The sequence below is a fragment of the Felis catus genome, chromosome B1 (genome assembly GCF_018350175.1).
Source record: "Felis catus isolate Fca126 chromosome B1, F.catus_Fca126_mat1.0, whole genome shotgun sequence".
Taxonomy (NCBI): Eukaryota; Metazoa; Chordata; class Mammalia; order Carnivora; family Felidae; genus Felis; species Felis catus.
In genome coordinates, this window is record NC_058371.1 from 30,990,654 (window position 1) to 31,006,043 (window position 15,390).

The 15,390-nt window shown below is 43.3% G+C and overlaps 1 protein-coding gene across 3 annotated transcripts in view; it reads right to left on the bottom strand.

Annotated features, from left to right (window-relative positions):
- Positions 1 to 15,390, bottom strand: part of FUT10 (fucosyltransferase 10) — an 87,723-nt gene that overhangs the window by 60,569 nt on the left and 11,764 nt on the right. For all 3 annotated transcript variants that reach the window (XM_003984668.6, XM_045055351.1, XR_006596425.1), the window contains one exon: positions 13,175 to 13,463. In XM_003984668.6, coding sequence (XP_003984717.2) covers positions 13,175 to 13,463 — 289 coding nt within the window. The remainder of the gene's footprint in view (positions 1 to 13,174; positions 13,464 to 15,390) is intronic.

Sequence of the window (15,390 nt, forward strand, 5' to 3'; positions counted from 1 at the left end):
CTAACCATTATGAGGCTCCCCAAAGCCTTTGTCGTTACACCAAATTAAATCTAGCAAAATTCAGTTGATTCATCATTTTATGTGGAGAGACTGAAAATCGAGTAATATTAATATGCAATTTTTTCATGGAAGGAAATGAGTATGTTAGCTAGAAGAAATATTAGTGTCTTTACATAATTAACACTCTTCCCAAAGGTATCCTGATAAAAGCAGAAAAGCCTAGGAATTGGATAATTTATTAATAACTGTTCTCACTGTCCTTGTGCTTAACTATCTCCCAAGACAAAATATCTTTGTTAATTAAATTTTATTTATACCAAATTAATACCCGCGCATAGCTTTAAAAGTGAATCGTTTCATCAGGCCGTTAATACCAGACCGCCCCATGCTCATTCCCCTTCCCACGTGCCAGAAGTCACCACTCCAATTCTTTCAGGTGTTTCTTCTGTATTCACGCTTCAAAAATATCTAATTAACACACTTAATAGGCTATTCCTTGATTTTGCAGTTTTGGATGATACCTACTGCCTTGCCGCTATGGAAGGTGTAGATTGAACTTGCCCAGGTCGCCCTTCCCCCACACATTCGTCTTCCCTCCTCATTCATTTTTTTCTTTTCCTCTTTTAAGTTTTTATTCAAATTCCAGGTAGTTAATACACGGTGTAGTATTAGTTTCGGGTGTACAATATAGTGATTCAACACTTCCATATACCAGCCAGTGCTCATCACAAGTGCCCTCCTCAATCCCCATCACCTACCCCACCCATCCCCCACCCACCTCCCCTGTGACTCTTCATCCATTTTTGATTAAGTGTGTAGCCAGTGCTTTCATTATTACAGGCACAAATATTATTTGCTGCTGAGCCAAACCAGTGTGTTATCATTACATTTTCTTTCTTGAAAATTTTTCTTTTGTCTTGTTTTCAAATCTCTGGCCAATTCCTCCCACACGTTCCAAAAGCCCTAAAAACGCCTATTAAGTCAATCTCCCGCATGGACAAACTGACATATCCCTGGCAGATTTTGAGCCTTCCACACAAGAGATTCTGAGGATGTTGAAGGGGGGCCCAGGCCGTTAGGACTCTGTTTGAGGTCACCATAGGTCACCATGACCTCAGGGTGAGCTGGGTTTGGGAACCACTCATCTACAGCAAAATAAATAAGGTCATAAACTCTCAAGTTTCAGAAATTTAAGTGGCAGAGGATTTGGGCTTGGTTCTCCACCATTCCAGCATCACTTGAAGACCCTGTCTAGAGATGGAAACGAATTTGACACAATTTAGAGAATGACCCACACTTTATACTACATGAACGATCAACAAAATTGTCACAACTCGCACTGAAAGGGCCAAGAGTTTGGCTTTTTCACTTTCCAACAAATGACCTTGACATGTGCATGCTGGACATTATGAAGACTGAATGCCTCTGTTCTCATGACAGCTATTCTCTTGTTACACATCCTGGCTGCCAGATCCTGGCCTGCTCTAGTTAAAGCAAGAATCAATCACACCCAACTGATATGATACAAGTTACAACACAACTGTCCCCCAGGTGACCATGCCGACTTGCTGCAGCATCCAGCGTGTGGCATCTGTGCTGTGTGTCCACATCTTCAGGCAGCCAGGGTAATGTTCATCCTCTTAATCACAAAATTAGGAAGTAACATGTGACTAAGAAAATAGCTAGAAGAGTCAAAAGTGATTGCTTCGAGGGACTAGAAAATGAGGGCAGATTCTACTGTTGTTTTTGAACTAAGCCTTGTACCAGAAAGTTTAATTCAATCATGCACAGGAAAAAATTTGATAAAACAGAATTTAAATAAAACAGGGTGTTAATCATAGGGTCAAACGAACTCACTCAAAAAGAATGCCAGGTACAACGTGGGTAGGTTATATAACATCTCAAGACCCAGTGAAGGTAAAAATACCAGTGTCCTCGTTTCCTCCCCATCTCTACGTGAGGATCAGGCTGGTTTCACTTATTCACTCAACAATGTTTCCTAAAGCCCACCAGGCACCAGGCACTGTTCTACATCGTGGTGACAGCAGTGAACAAAACAAAGTTCTTGGTCTTCCCATAGTTAGATTCTAACGTGGGGAGACCACAGATAACCGGCCCCAAGTGAATAGGAGAATTTTGGGGGTAATGGGTGCCACGAACAGAAAATAAAGCCAGGCAAGGCTTTATGCCATTGGAGAGTGGTGTCGGAGAGAGCACTGCCTCAGAAACAAGGTGGGGAAAGAGGCGTCTCTGAGGAAGCATCGCTCGCAGAGACCTGACTGGTGGGAAGGAATGAGCCAGGGGAGCACATCCCCGGGAGAGAAAGTGTAAGTGAGAGATTCAGAGGCTGGAAAGGCTTCCCTTGTGTGGGGGAAGCAGCTCAGGGTACAGAGGGGTGAGCACAGTGAGCCTCAAGAACCGAGCATGGCAGAGCCCGGAAGTCTCAGAGGCCACACGCTAAGGATCTGGAGTAGAAACGAGATGAGACATCCCTGGGGGGTCTGGGCAGAGCTCTGGGACTGGCTTTATCCTCTGTGAAGTATCTCACAAGTAATTATTGAAGTAAAAATAAAATATCTATCTACAGTAAGAGGTTTGGGGTGCCTGGGTGGCTCAGTTGGTTAAGTGTCCCACTCTTGATTTCAGCTTGGGTCATGATCTCATGGTTCGTGAGTTCGAGCCCCATGTTGGGCTCCATGTGGACAGCATGGGGCCTGTTTGGGATTGTCTTCTCTCCCTCTCTCTCTCTGCTCCTCCCCCACTCATGTTTGGTCTCTCTTTCTCTCTCTCAAAATAAATAAACATTTTAAAAAATGAATCAAATAAAATAAGGTTTGATTATGGCAAATATATATATACATAGAGAGAGAGAGAGGCAGATAAATATAAACACATATACGTATGTATACACATCTTGTACATAACACACAATCTATCACCTGGTTATTATGAGCGTCTTTTCATGTTCAACTTTGTTACTGCCCACTTCCAATTTCTTTGGAAAGAAATTAAGTCCATTTCTTTCCAATCTCCCAAATAAGTCTTAATCTGTCATGCTATTAGCAACAATTACCTACTGATTCAATGCATGGGGCCCAAGAGCAGGTCAAAATTTTTGTCTAGAGACAAAAATTACTAGGAACCAACACATAAGGGATGAGATGAGCAGAAATCTCTAGCCCTGAGCACTGTTCATGGATGCGTCACTCATGAAGTCAGAGAGAGCCACATAAGGGAATCTATGGAGGCTATCACAACAAATGTGATATAATCATGCTCAACTGAATTTGTTTTCTGGGCTTCTCCAGCACACGGCAAGGGGCCTGGAAAGGGGTTGTTCTCTACAGAAACCCTGTATAACTTGATGTTGGAATAGAAACCAATAGGACATATACCAAGATTCAAAGTAATTGTGAGACAGAACACATAGCTGTCCCCGCTCTCCGAATTTATGCACGGCACGAAGGAGAACCTGTTCTGTGATTCTTGGATTCCACAACAAGGTCAAGAATACTGAGAGGGATGAGAGAGCAGAGCCTGTGAGGACACTGTTGAAGAGTTTCTAAGGAAACTCTTCTATGAGCCCTGCTCTGAACCCCCTGCTTCCTCAGGGCTACCTGGGGAACTCCTCTGAAATATGTAGTATGTTCTTGCAACTTAGAGCCCATGGAGGCACAGGAGGACTGTGGGCCAGGGCTGGGCTCCCCCAACCCATCTTGCTAGAAAAATCTAGAGGGTGAGGGGGAGTAACCTGCCTATATGACCGGAGGGCTGTGTGCCTGTGATCCCAGAGCTAGGAACTAGTCAAGACAGATGTGGGGAGAAGGTGGGGAGTCTTGAGTTTTCCTACCAGAGCCCTGTGGTGGACAAAGAGGGCTCAGCAAAGAGAAGCTGGATGTGTTCCACAGGGGCTGAAAAGCTGTCTGACTTCCCAGGGCAGAGATGCAGCTTCCTGAGAAAGGAAACTGTAGAAGTCCAGCGGGGAAATTGCAAATGCCATGAAAATGCCCCAGGATAGAAAAAGTATACTTTATCATCTACCCAGCCCGCTCAAGGACACCAGCTCTAACCACCTGCCAAGTTCAGGAGACGTGAAGCCACACAGCCAAGTAAGAAATGTCCCATCTCCTTAATTCTCTTCCGTCTCCTCACTGCCGCTCTACCAGGCTCCGGAAAGCAGCTGGTGATGGAGGCAGAGGGAACAAGCAGAGTGTAGAGAGCAGAAAGAACACAGGTGCCTTTAGCAGGGTGGCCGGCTTGCAGCATGAAAGAGGTCCAAGCTGGGGAAAGCAGCAAGATGCTACACGACGCTGGTTCAGAGTCGGGATGGGCTTCTTCACGGGACTGAACGAGCCACTTACTAAGCTTGAAACTGCACATACAACTTAAAATGACCACAAAACTGTCCACTTCCTGGGGCGCCTGGGTGGCTCAGTCAGTTAAGCATTCGACTCTTGATCTTGGCTCAGATCATGGTCTCATAGTTCATGAGTTCGAGTCTCACATCGGGCTCTGCGCTGACGGTGTGAAGCCTGTTTGGGATTCTGTCTCTCCTCTCTGCCCTTCCCCTGCTAACGTGTGCTCTCTCAAAATAAATAAATAAACTTAAACAAAAATTGTCCATTTCCTAAGAGTGAGCACAAGAGCTGGAGATCTGCTAGACTCTCCAGTTAGGGGATGGGGAAAATTAACCCCCTGAATAAGGTTCTAAAGAGCTCAGAAAAACATAAAGAATGTGTGTTTATCTCATTCGATAACTCATGCTTGTTCACTGTACAGGCCATGAAAAAATGAATAAATGAATGAATGAATGAACAAATGAAACATTTACAAAAGAGTGAACATTTGCAGGAAGACGTGGAAAATGGAAATGCATGGTAACCAGATTCGCTGAGGATCTAGCATTTCTGGAGAAGAAAGATGCTGTATCTGGCATGCCTGCTTTTATGGTGTTGACAGGATGTAGACAGTGTGGTAAAACATTAACAAACAGAGTCTGAGTTGCAGAATCAGATATTCAGGTTCGGGTACGTGATCAGGCACTTTCTACCTGTGTGACCTTGAGCAAGTCACTTACGTGCTCTGAGCCTGTTTTCTCATCTCTAAAATGGTAATAACAGCTAGGGTACTACACAGTGATATGATGATATTATTTTATTTTAAGTTTACTTATTTGTTATTTTTGAGAGAGAAAGAGAGAGAGAGGGAGAGTGCAAGCAGGGAAGGAGTAGAGACAGAAGGAGAGAGAATCTCAAGCAGACTCCACGCTGTCAGCATGGAGCTCGATGCAGGGCATGATGATTTAAATTTTTTTTTAATGTTTATTTATTTGTGAGAGAGAGAGACAGACAAACAGACAGACAGAGCATGAACAGGTGAGGGTCAGAGAGAGAGGGAGACACAGAATCTGAAGCAGGCTCCAGGCTCTAAGCTGTCAGCACAGAGCCCGATGCAGGGCTCGAACTCAAGAACCGTGAGATCATGACCTGAGCTGAAGTCAGACGCTTAACCGACTGAGCCACCCAGGCGCCCCAGGGCATGATGATTTCAAATAAGAGAATACACGGAGAGTATTTGGTGCCTGGCACAGAGTGGGCATTGATAATGGCAGCGATCATTACTACTCTCTGTTAGGGACAGAGGAAGCCAATTAAAATGTTTCCCGTAATTCTAAGCTCACCAAGCAACCTTACGATTCTCATTCCATTTTCTGGCAAACTTGATTACTGGGCAGAGATACCCTGAATAATGAACAGCAGTACTCCTGTAACTGTGAAGATAACACCCTAATAAATCACTTTTTTAGTATAAGCACAAGTCTCCATTTGGAATATTTGGATCGCCATTCATTAAAGTCTGACTAATGCTTGGTGACAGATGAGGACTGACTCAAAAGGCCCTTTCTCAAGAGCGGGGCCCCCACTCCTACACCCCTCTCTTTTAAATTATACGTGATCACACTAACACACTGAAAAATCCCTAAGTGTCTTTTATAATTTTTTTTTAATATTTATTTTTGAGAGAGGCAGAGCATGAGCAGAGAAGAGGGGCAGAAAAAGAGAGAGACACAGAATCTGAAGCAGACTCCAGGCTCTGAGCTGACAGCACAGAGCGTGACACGGGGCTCGAACCCATGAACCACAGGATCATGACCTGAGCCGAAGTTGGATGCTTAACCGACTGAGCCACCCAGGTGCCCCACCAAAGTGTCTTTTAAAACAAAGAAAGCATCTACTGTATTTGCTATCATTTGTTCTAAATATATTTCATTACAACACTCTGAGAACTGGTAATGTGTAGATGGCTTACAATAGAAACACCTTCTCACTCAGGAGACCTTTTTAATACCAGAACCCCTTGTTCGTTACCATGCTGGGCACAGAGTGAACTAGAAGGCCGATTCCTGTTGCTTTGCTCATGATACTTCCCTGTGTGGGGCTCTCCACACTCTCCTCTGCTAAAAACCTCCCTTTTAACTCCAGTTTTTGGACAAGTCTTCCGGAATGATACTACCCACTTCTGATTATTCCTTTACTCCTAAGTCTTCGCTGAGGTTGAAAATATAATTTGGACTCTATCATCTCATGCTTTTCCATGAAGAGAAAGTTCTGGCTCCTACCACCCACATAAGTAACGGACAACAAGCCTTTCCACTCTGTACTTTACTTCCCTCTTCATCAAAATAGATAGGATTCCTACCTACCAGGCTGTTTTGAGAAGGAAATGAGATCACATTCAAGAAGGGCGGTGGGGGGCGGTGGGGGTGGGGCGGGCCTGGGTGGCTCAGTCAGCTAAGCGTTTGACTCTGGATTTTGGCTCAAGTCATGATCAATCTCACAGTTTGTAAGTTGGAGCTTCGCATTGGGCTCTGTGCTGATGGTATGGAGCCTGCTTGGGATTCTCTCTCTCTCTCTCTCTCTCTCTCTCTCTCTGTCTCAAAATAAATAAATAAACTTTAAAAAAAAATAAAGAAGGTGGTCAGGGGAACAAGGAGCCTGCACCTAGGGTAGAGGTACTGGAACTCCCAGCAGGCACTTAGCACTCGGTCCTGGAGAGCTGTACTGTAGCTGTGCTTGGAGGAGAGCAAATCTGATGTCTTTCCTCTTCACAGCCTCCAGCTTTCATCAAGGGGTGCTGACACCCATATTCCTGAGGAAGGAAAATATTTCAGGAGCCTCCTTGTTTTCTTTCTCCCCACATATCTGTGTTTACTAAAACTTCTATTTAGGGGCGCCTGGGTGGCACAGTCGGTTAAGCGTCCGACTTCAGCCAGGTCACGATCTCGCGCTCGGTGAGTTCGAGCCCTGCATCGGGCTCTGGGCTGATGGCTCAGAGCCTGGAGCCTGTTTCCGATTCTGTGTCTCCCTCTCCCTCTGCCCCTCCCCCGTTCATGCTCTGTCTCTCTCTGTCCCAAAAATAAATAAACGGTGAAAAAAAAAATTAAAAAAAAAAAAAAACTTCTATTTAGAAGCTCACCTAAAACATAAGCCGTTCCCTGCTCTTAAGGACCCCCAATTCTCGTCAAGGGTCCTCTTCCTTCACGAGAGACACCTTTCAAGAGAACTGTCGAAAAACAGAGCTGTGTTTTGCGTTGTGTTTTGAAATCACTATGGTGACAGTTTCTAAGACTACCGTAACTCTTGGACTTTGGGGTTAAAAAAATAATTTATTCCCTTGTGACCCCTTAATTTTTTGTTTCAGAGAATTGTTAATGTAGCTGAAACCTTACATTTCTCAAATGGCTCAAAACAGACACAGTATTCACTGTATTCATATGAAGTAAATGATTCATATCTAGGAAGAAGAAAAGAAAGTAGGCTACAGAGGAAACAAGCAAACTCAAAAATATCCTGGTTTACAATAGCTTCGAGGTTATATAATCCTCTGAGTTTCCATTTCGCTAAATTAGGTCAGCTTTTGGCACCTGAATCATCATCCCTGCCTTTTCTTTTTCAATCCTGCCGCACCAGAGTCCCAGGTGCAGTTGTAAGTGACCTACTTAATTAGGATTTGGAGCCCTCAGACAGAAAAATGTGTTGTCTTCGTTCGATTTTGCTCAACAGACCTTCTTAATGAACTGAATTTCTAATTCAGTCCGTTAAAAACCGGACATCTTAAGCAATTCCAAAATCCAAATATCCAGGTTTAATTATACTCATGAGTGTGCATTCAAACACGGTGCAGGCCAAAGAGCCATGGATCAGGTATCAGGGCACCTTGGCTCTCCGCCCCACTCTACCGCCAACCCCAGTGTAATCCTGGCACGTCCCTAACCTTCCTGAGCCTCGGTCTTCTCACCCTGATAAAGACAAGGTTAGACTCTCACGTCTTCTGTGCTCAAGGTCTCTATGACTATTGCCTGAGCACCTCCCACATGAGACAGAAGGGGTGGAGGTGTACAAAGATGAGTCGATGTGGCCCTATCAACAAAGACTTTATACAGTATGAAGGAAGGGAAGATCACACAGAAGAAAACCAAATGCCATAGTTACTATACTTGTCTTTATTCCTCATGATTGGTATTGTGCCTGGCATATAGTAGAGGTTGCATCTGATGGAAGGGAATCAGGAATGGTTCACAACGGGTGTTATATTTGAGTTGGTTTTAAAAAGCCATTCAATTCTCGGTGGCTCCCTGATACCGTTCTCCACTCTGATGCAAAATCTGAAGCCAACATTCAAGGTTCTTCCCATTCTGGTCCCTGTATATCATTCAATCTCTATCTCTCTCTTACCCAGAACTAGGTGATAGCTTTGCTGCAGCTCAGATACTTCCCGTAACTTTATACTTCCGTGCTCATATTCATGCCATTCTTCTACTAAAGGAGTACATACTAAATGTCCTCCAATCTCAACACAATCCAATTCCATTATCTCTCAACATATCAAATTCCTCTTGTTTTATACAGAAGAACTTATGAAGCCTTTCCTGATCCCTCCAATCATATGTTCTGTCTCCCCTCTTTGAAATTCCGCAAGATTTACTGACATTTCTCTTCTGGTATATATACCAATTAGCCCTGCGTTACAGCTGGGTAATGTCTTTGTCTCAAGATAATAATCTGTGACATTAGACACTACATTATTCATCCATACTGCCAAACAAATGGTAGGTTATCAGTAGCTTATGTGACAGGGCAAATATAGAAAGGACAGTCTATAACTCAGAAACGGAATAAACAATGGCACTAAGTTAAGAACATTTGTGGCTTATGCCTAAAACAGTGACTACTGCAGTATGTTTTTTTTTTTTAAGTTTATTTATTTTTGAGAGAGAGAGACAAAGCACAAGCAGGGGAAGGGGACAGAGAGAGAGGGAGACACAGAATCCGAAGCAGGCTCCAGGCTCCGAGTTGTCAGCACAAAGCCCGACATGGGGCTTGAACCCACAAACTGCGACATCATGACCTGAGCCGAAGCCGGACGCTTAACCAACTGAGCCACCCAGGCGCCCCTGCAATTTGATTTCTGAACATAGTGTTTAGTTGACAGAATCACAGTGGTTACGTTTGGAAGATAGGTTGGGTTCAGATTACAGAGCCTTGAATGCCAGGGTAATAAAAATGGCATATATTTAACACTCAAGGAGAGTCACTGATGGTTTTAGGAGCTGAAGAGTAGAAAAACCTGAGATATGAAAATCAAACCAGAAGCACTCTGGTTGACATACCAGTCTTCTGGGAATTTGGTTGGAAGCAAGTCCATCCCTGAGAGAAGAATTGAGTCTTGGTATACTGATAAAATTAAGTGTATAAACCTGTAGATCTGTGAGTCCTGGGAAAGTCACTAAGCTAAATACTGCTGTGTAGGCTCCCGATAACCCGACATTTTAGTATCCACCTCAATAAAAGGAAACAGGCTCAAACCAAAGCATCATTACTAAATTTCCAAACTGGTGAAAAAGAGTACATTCTCTATTTTTTCCAGAGAAGTCAGAGGGGAAGAGAAAACATACTACATACAAAGGATGGGGAATCAAAACAGCCGTGGATTCCTCAGCAACAGCACTTGAACCTAGAAGACGGGGAAACTGTTTTTCAGATTCAGAAAGAAAAGAATTTCCACCCTAGAATTCTATGCTAAGCCAAACCATCAATGAAGGTGAGAGTAAAATGAACAAATTTTCACACACACAAAGTCTCTGAACGCTTATCTTCCATGCACCTTTCTCAGAACACACTGAAATAAAGATATTAACAAAGAAAAAGAAAAATGGGGCATAAAAGAAACAGGAAAGCCAACACAAGAGTGAGGCACAAAGAATCCCCAGGATAACGGGGAGCCAGGACAGCACCTGTGTGCCCAGCACAAAGGGCAACCACTCTAGACTGTGGGAGGTCAGAGATCTCTGGGAGACATTTCCTTAAGACTATCTGATGCTACTCCGGGGCAAACAGACCGTGCAGGAAACGTCATCTAAGCATGTGACATGGCTCGCTGCGACTACAGAATGATGTAAACACTGAATACTAATCTACCTAAAATAATACATCTTTTTGGGAGGGCTACAGGGATGAGAAATTGAGTAGAGGAGGGGAAAGCAGGGGTGAGGAAGGAAGGTTAAATACTCATCTTCCATGGTAAGAATCAATCTATCCTGTCTAAAACTGAAAAGTCAAGGGGCGCCTGGGTGGCTCAGTTGGTTGCATGTCCGACTTCGGCTCAGGTCATGATCTCACAGTTCGTGGGTTCAAGCCCCACGTCGGGCTCTGTGCTGACAGCTCGGAGCCTGGAGCTTGCTTCCGATTCTGGGTCTCCCTGTCTCTCTGCCCCTCCCCCGCTCATGCTCACTCACTCGCTCGCTCTCTCTCTCAAAAATAAATAAACATTAAAAAAATTTTTTTTAAATAAAAAAAGTAAAATAAAACTGAAAAGTCAAGAGGTGACAATCTAAGCACATTATTTGGAAATACAGGAGGTCTATGTGCACGAACATGTTAAGAAGTTGTACATGTTTGGGGCACCTGGGTGGCTCAGTCAGTTGAGCGTCTGACTCTTGGTTCCTGCTCAGGTCATGAGCCTGTGGTTTGTGAGTTCAAGCCCCGCATTGGGCTCTGCACTATGGAACCTGCTTGGGATTGTCTCTCTCCCCTCTGTCTCTGCTCCTACCTTACTCGTGCTCTCTCAAAATAAATTTAAAAATAAAGAAAAGGAAAAAGAAGTTGTAAATGCTTAAAAGACAGCCACTGTGATACAACCACTTGGGATATTGGTCTGGCAGTATCTAATAAACACAGATTCACATCAAATCATTCCACTGCTAGGTGTAAACCCCATGAAATCTCACACATGTACATGGATGGTTTATTGTAGCACTGTTCATCATAAGTAAGGTTTTTAAAATAACCTAAAGGTCCAACAAGAGAAAAATGGCATGTAGTATGATATATATGTACATATTCATGAAGTGTGAATATATAAATTCAATGTAATACTACACAACAGTGAAAAAAATAGATGTCCTAGAGCTCTGAGTATCCAACATCAATAAACCTCAAAAACCATGTAAGAGGAAAAGCAAGTTAGAGAGAAAAGATAGAAAATTAACATATCACACTATTTGCGTAACGTTTAGAATAACACCATATATGTACATATGATATATACACACACATACACACACACAGCAACTTCAGGATCATAATTCCCTCTGGGGTAGGAAGTGGGAAATGAAGTCAGAGAAGGGTTCAGAGAGGGTTTTCATTTTCCTTGTAATGCTTTATTTCTTATGATATATAGTAATACATCAGTCTCCATTATATTATCTATAATTTTTGTGTATAACTGAAGTATTTCTAGGAGCTTCTGTTCAAATTTGGAAAATTAAACTCATACATTGAATTGTCCATCTCAAAGCACGATTAGAGGACCATAATCCCTTATGCAAACTCACAGCTTCAGGTTTCAGAATTCTGAATTCTTTGGATTTTAGAAGGGAGCATGATACAAGTGCATGTATTACATTGCACGTTCAGTGGGATCTGTAGTCAAATGATGTTCAAAGTGAGTATCTGACACTACCCAGGTGGTTGTTCTCCCTCAGGACAAAGGAGCCACCAGCCTGGCCCCAGACAAATAGTCCTCACTCCTTAAACCTGCACCAATTCCCTTTGCCCCTTCGCAGAGCAGAGAGGGGAGGCAAGTGAATGGGGACAGCAGCAGGTGTCTGGGAAGAATGTGGACTCTGCTATGTCCAGATTTGTGAGTACCTAGAACTTCCCTGACTCCTGACTTACACCAGGTCACTACTGCCCACTGCTCTGCGGCCCTGACCTAATATGGGGCAAATATACCACCTGATTCCTGCTGAACCTATTTTCTGCTTTATTTCAGTTGCTGTTAGGCAGAACACTGAGAATGACCCAGCTCTACATCCCAGTCTGTGTCCTGCCTCTTCAAAGCCAGACCACACACACACACACACACACACACACACACACACAAACACACACAAATACATATCCACATTCGCAGCACTCTAAAGCAGAATTCCTTTCACTGACTTCCTAACTGATCAACCTTTCCTACATTTGGCCGAATCTGCTCACTTGTGTTCCCCCCAGGCCCCCACCGCTCATCACCCAGGGGCTCTGTATTTCCTGCTACTACTGGCATCTTGCTAACTCCCCCTACCTGGATTTGGTTGCCCTCAGTCGCATCATGACATATAATCAGCCTCAGGAGGTGATAAATACCAGCTTGCTCTTAAAAGCCGATGCTGAAAAATATTTTTATTTTTATTGCTGATTAATCTAATGAAAGAAAGAACACTGTGCTTAGCTCATGTCCCATTAAACATCTGTTATGGTCATCAAAACCTCTTGGCTATTATCACGGGTGACATTCTGAATTGATATCAGCAATAGAATCAATACCCAGTTCCCTCAATACCAAATTCAGTAAGCACGGTATCCAACTGGGAAAAGGTGAGAGGAAATACCCTTCTCCTCCCTAATTACCAAGTGGCCAGTCAACCACTTTTACGTTGGTCAAGCTCGTTGATTTACTGTTTGCTAAATGCTCGGGCCTTACACAGAGCAAATGCAAAGGATAGCAGGCATGTCACAGTGTTTTCAAAGGGAGCTCCGCATGTCTTCCTTGGGAGGGCAGCAGGAAGCGAGCTTTGGAGCAGGATGTCAGCAAGCAAAGGGAGAAAGGCAAAAACCCCACTTACCATAGAAGAGGAATGCTTTGGTCATGTGATGATGTAGGTAGGTCCGGTTGATGGTGAAGAAACATGCATCCGCTCCGCACTGGCCTAGCCTTCCAGTTTCCCCGGTCAGTGGGGACCACCAGAGCATGATGGGGTAGTTATCAGTTTCTGATTTGTTTTTCCAGTTCAGGGCTTCTTTCCCAGGGAGTGGATAGAGGTGTGTAGGCTCCTCCTCCATCGTTGCATGTCTATCTTGCCCGTTGGAATTTTTAAACTTCTTCCTTTCAAGTTTCCCCAGCTCAACCACTACCTGAAAGAGAAGACAATTATCACACAGTCAGATAGTTTAATTTCCATTCACACATCTCCCATTCATCTTGATGACCGAGCCTTGCATTAGTTTCCTTTTGCTGTTCTAACAAATTACCACAAACTCAGCAATTGAAAACAACACATTTATGATTACATAGTTCTGGAGGTGAGGAGTCTGACCTGGGTCTCACTAGGCTAACAGCAAGGTGTCAGCAGGGCTACATTCTTCTCTGGAAGCTCTAGAGAATCCATTTTCTTACTTTCCTATCTTTTAGAGCTACCCACCATTCTTGACTCGTGGCCCCTTTTCCATCTTCAAAGCCAGCAATGTTGCCTCTCACTCTTAGTCTATTGTCACATCTATGTCTGACCAGGGAAGACTCTTAGCTTTTAAGGACTCATGAGATTGCACTGGGCTCACACTGATAATTCTGGATAATCTCATCTCAATGTGTCACCTTAAACCATTTACATTTACATTTCCACAAGTTCCAGAGATTAGGGTGTGGACAAAGCCTCCGAACTATCTACCAACAAGGATGTTTAACTCCACTGAGCACACGCCAGGCATATTTCTCTATTCCATAGGCATCTATAGAATCCAGAAATAGTTTTATCTCTCTCTTTTTTTTTTTTAATAGTTTTATCTCTTAATGAAACCCATGAAAATCAGGGCTATTACTTGGCTATTGTTAGAGATAACATTCTAGGGAAAAATTAGTTGTAAATTACCAATCAGTTTCTTTTTGGTACAATTAAAGAAGTAATAACACGGGTCTTACATTTCTAATAATTTCCACTGTGCTATCAGGTGAAGTATATAGTGAGTCCTGGGTTCCCTTCCATGTAAAGCTATGTTTATTTATTGATTTCAGGACAGTGTGGGTCACTGGATAGCTAGGACATCAGTAACAGGAATCTGGAGGGCAGGGTGGACAGAGTGGAAACAGGAAGGCAGTTGTTCTCCAAAAATGCTGCCTCATCATCAAATTTTAAGGGTAGATATTGATACAGTGTTATAAAAAATGTGTTAGAGAAAGCAGTATAAAAGTACAAATTGGTCTGTGTCACATATAACTAAAACACTAGCAGTTGAACTATGCAACAAATCAATCAGTAAAAGGAAGGCACACTTTTATGTATTAACTCCTTCACCAAGCAACAGCAGACATCTGTGTGGCCCAGCCCCGACTCTCAGCAGCCCAGGTGGTGCCTTCTTTCTTGCTTGCGGCCCTAGTGTCAGAAAAGGGCCACGGCCTGATGATAGAGTCTGCAGCTCGCTGGTGAGGGTCTGTAACATTCACTGGATTCCCTGAGGGAGGCCAAGGCCAAAAAAAATGTCAAAAACCACTGAGTGACAGCCAAGTAGCACTCCAAAAAAAGTAAGAAATTATACTGGCTTGAAAAAATCATGGATCACTTGTGACACCAAAGTCAGCATTATGACACTAAGATGATCGCTAAAAACTAAAGAAAAGTCTAGCCCCTGCCAACAACTTTGTCAGCATTTTCATGATAACTTAAGGTTGCGGCTATTCCCCAGCACCTTGATGGAGTGGAGTTGACTTGTAGCCACAAAATCTGTATCTCTTCACCAGACCTTCCCCCTGCAAATGTACAACCAACAACTTTAAAAAGAAGCTTTTAGAAAGCCATGGATAAAACTTCAAAGACAAATTTTGTTCTACATTTCTGATCAATGTCTATTATGTGAGGTGTAAGTTCATTTCCAAAGAATAGGGATTGCTTTAGGGAGAGATTTTTCTGCCAAATAGTTTTTTTTGTTGTTGTTTGTTTTTTCTTTTTTAAGTTTATTTATTTATTTTGAGAGAGACAGGGACAGCACAAGTCAGGAAGGCACAGACAGAGAGGGGGGACAGAGGATCCAAAGTGGGTTCTGTGCTGACAGCAGAGAGCCCAACGCA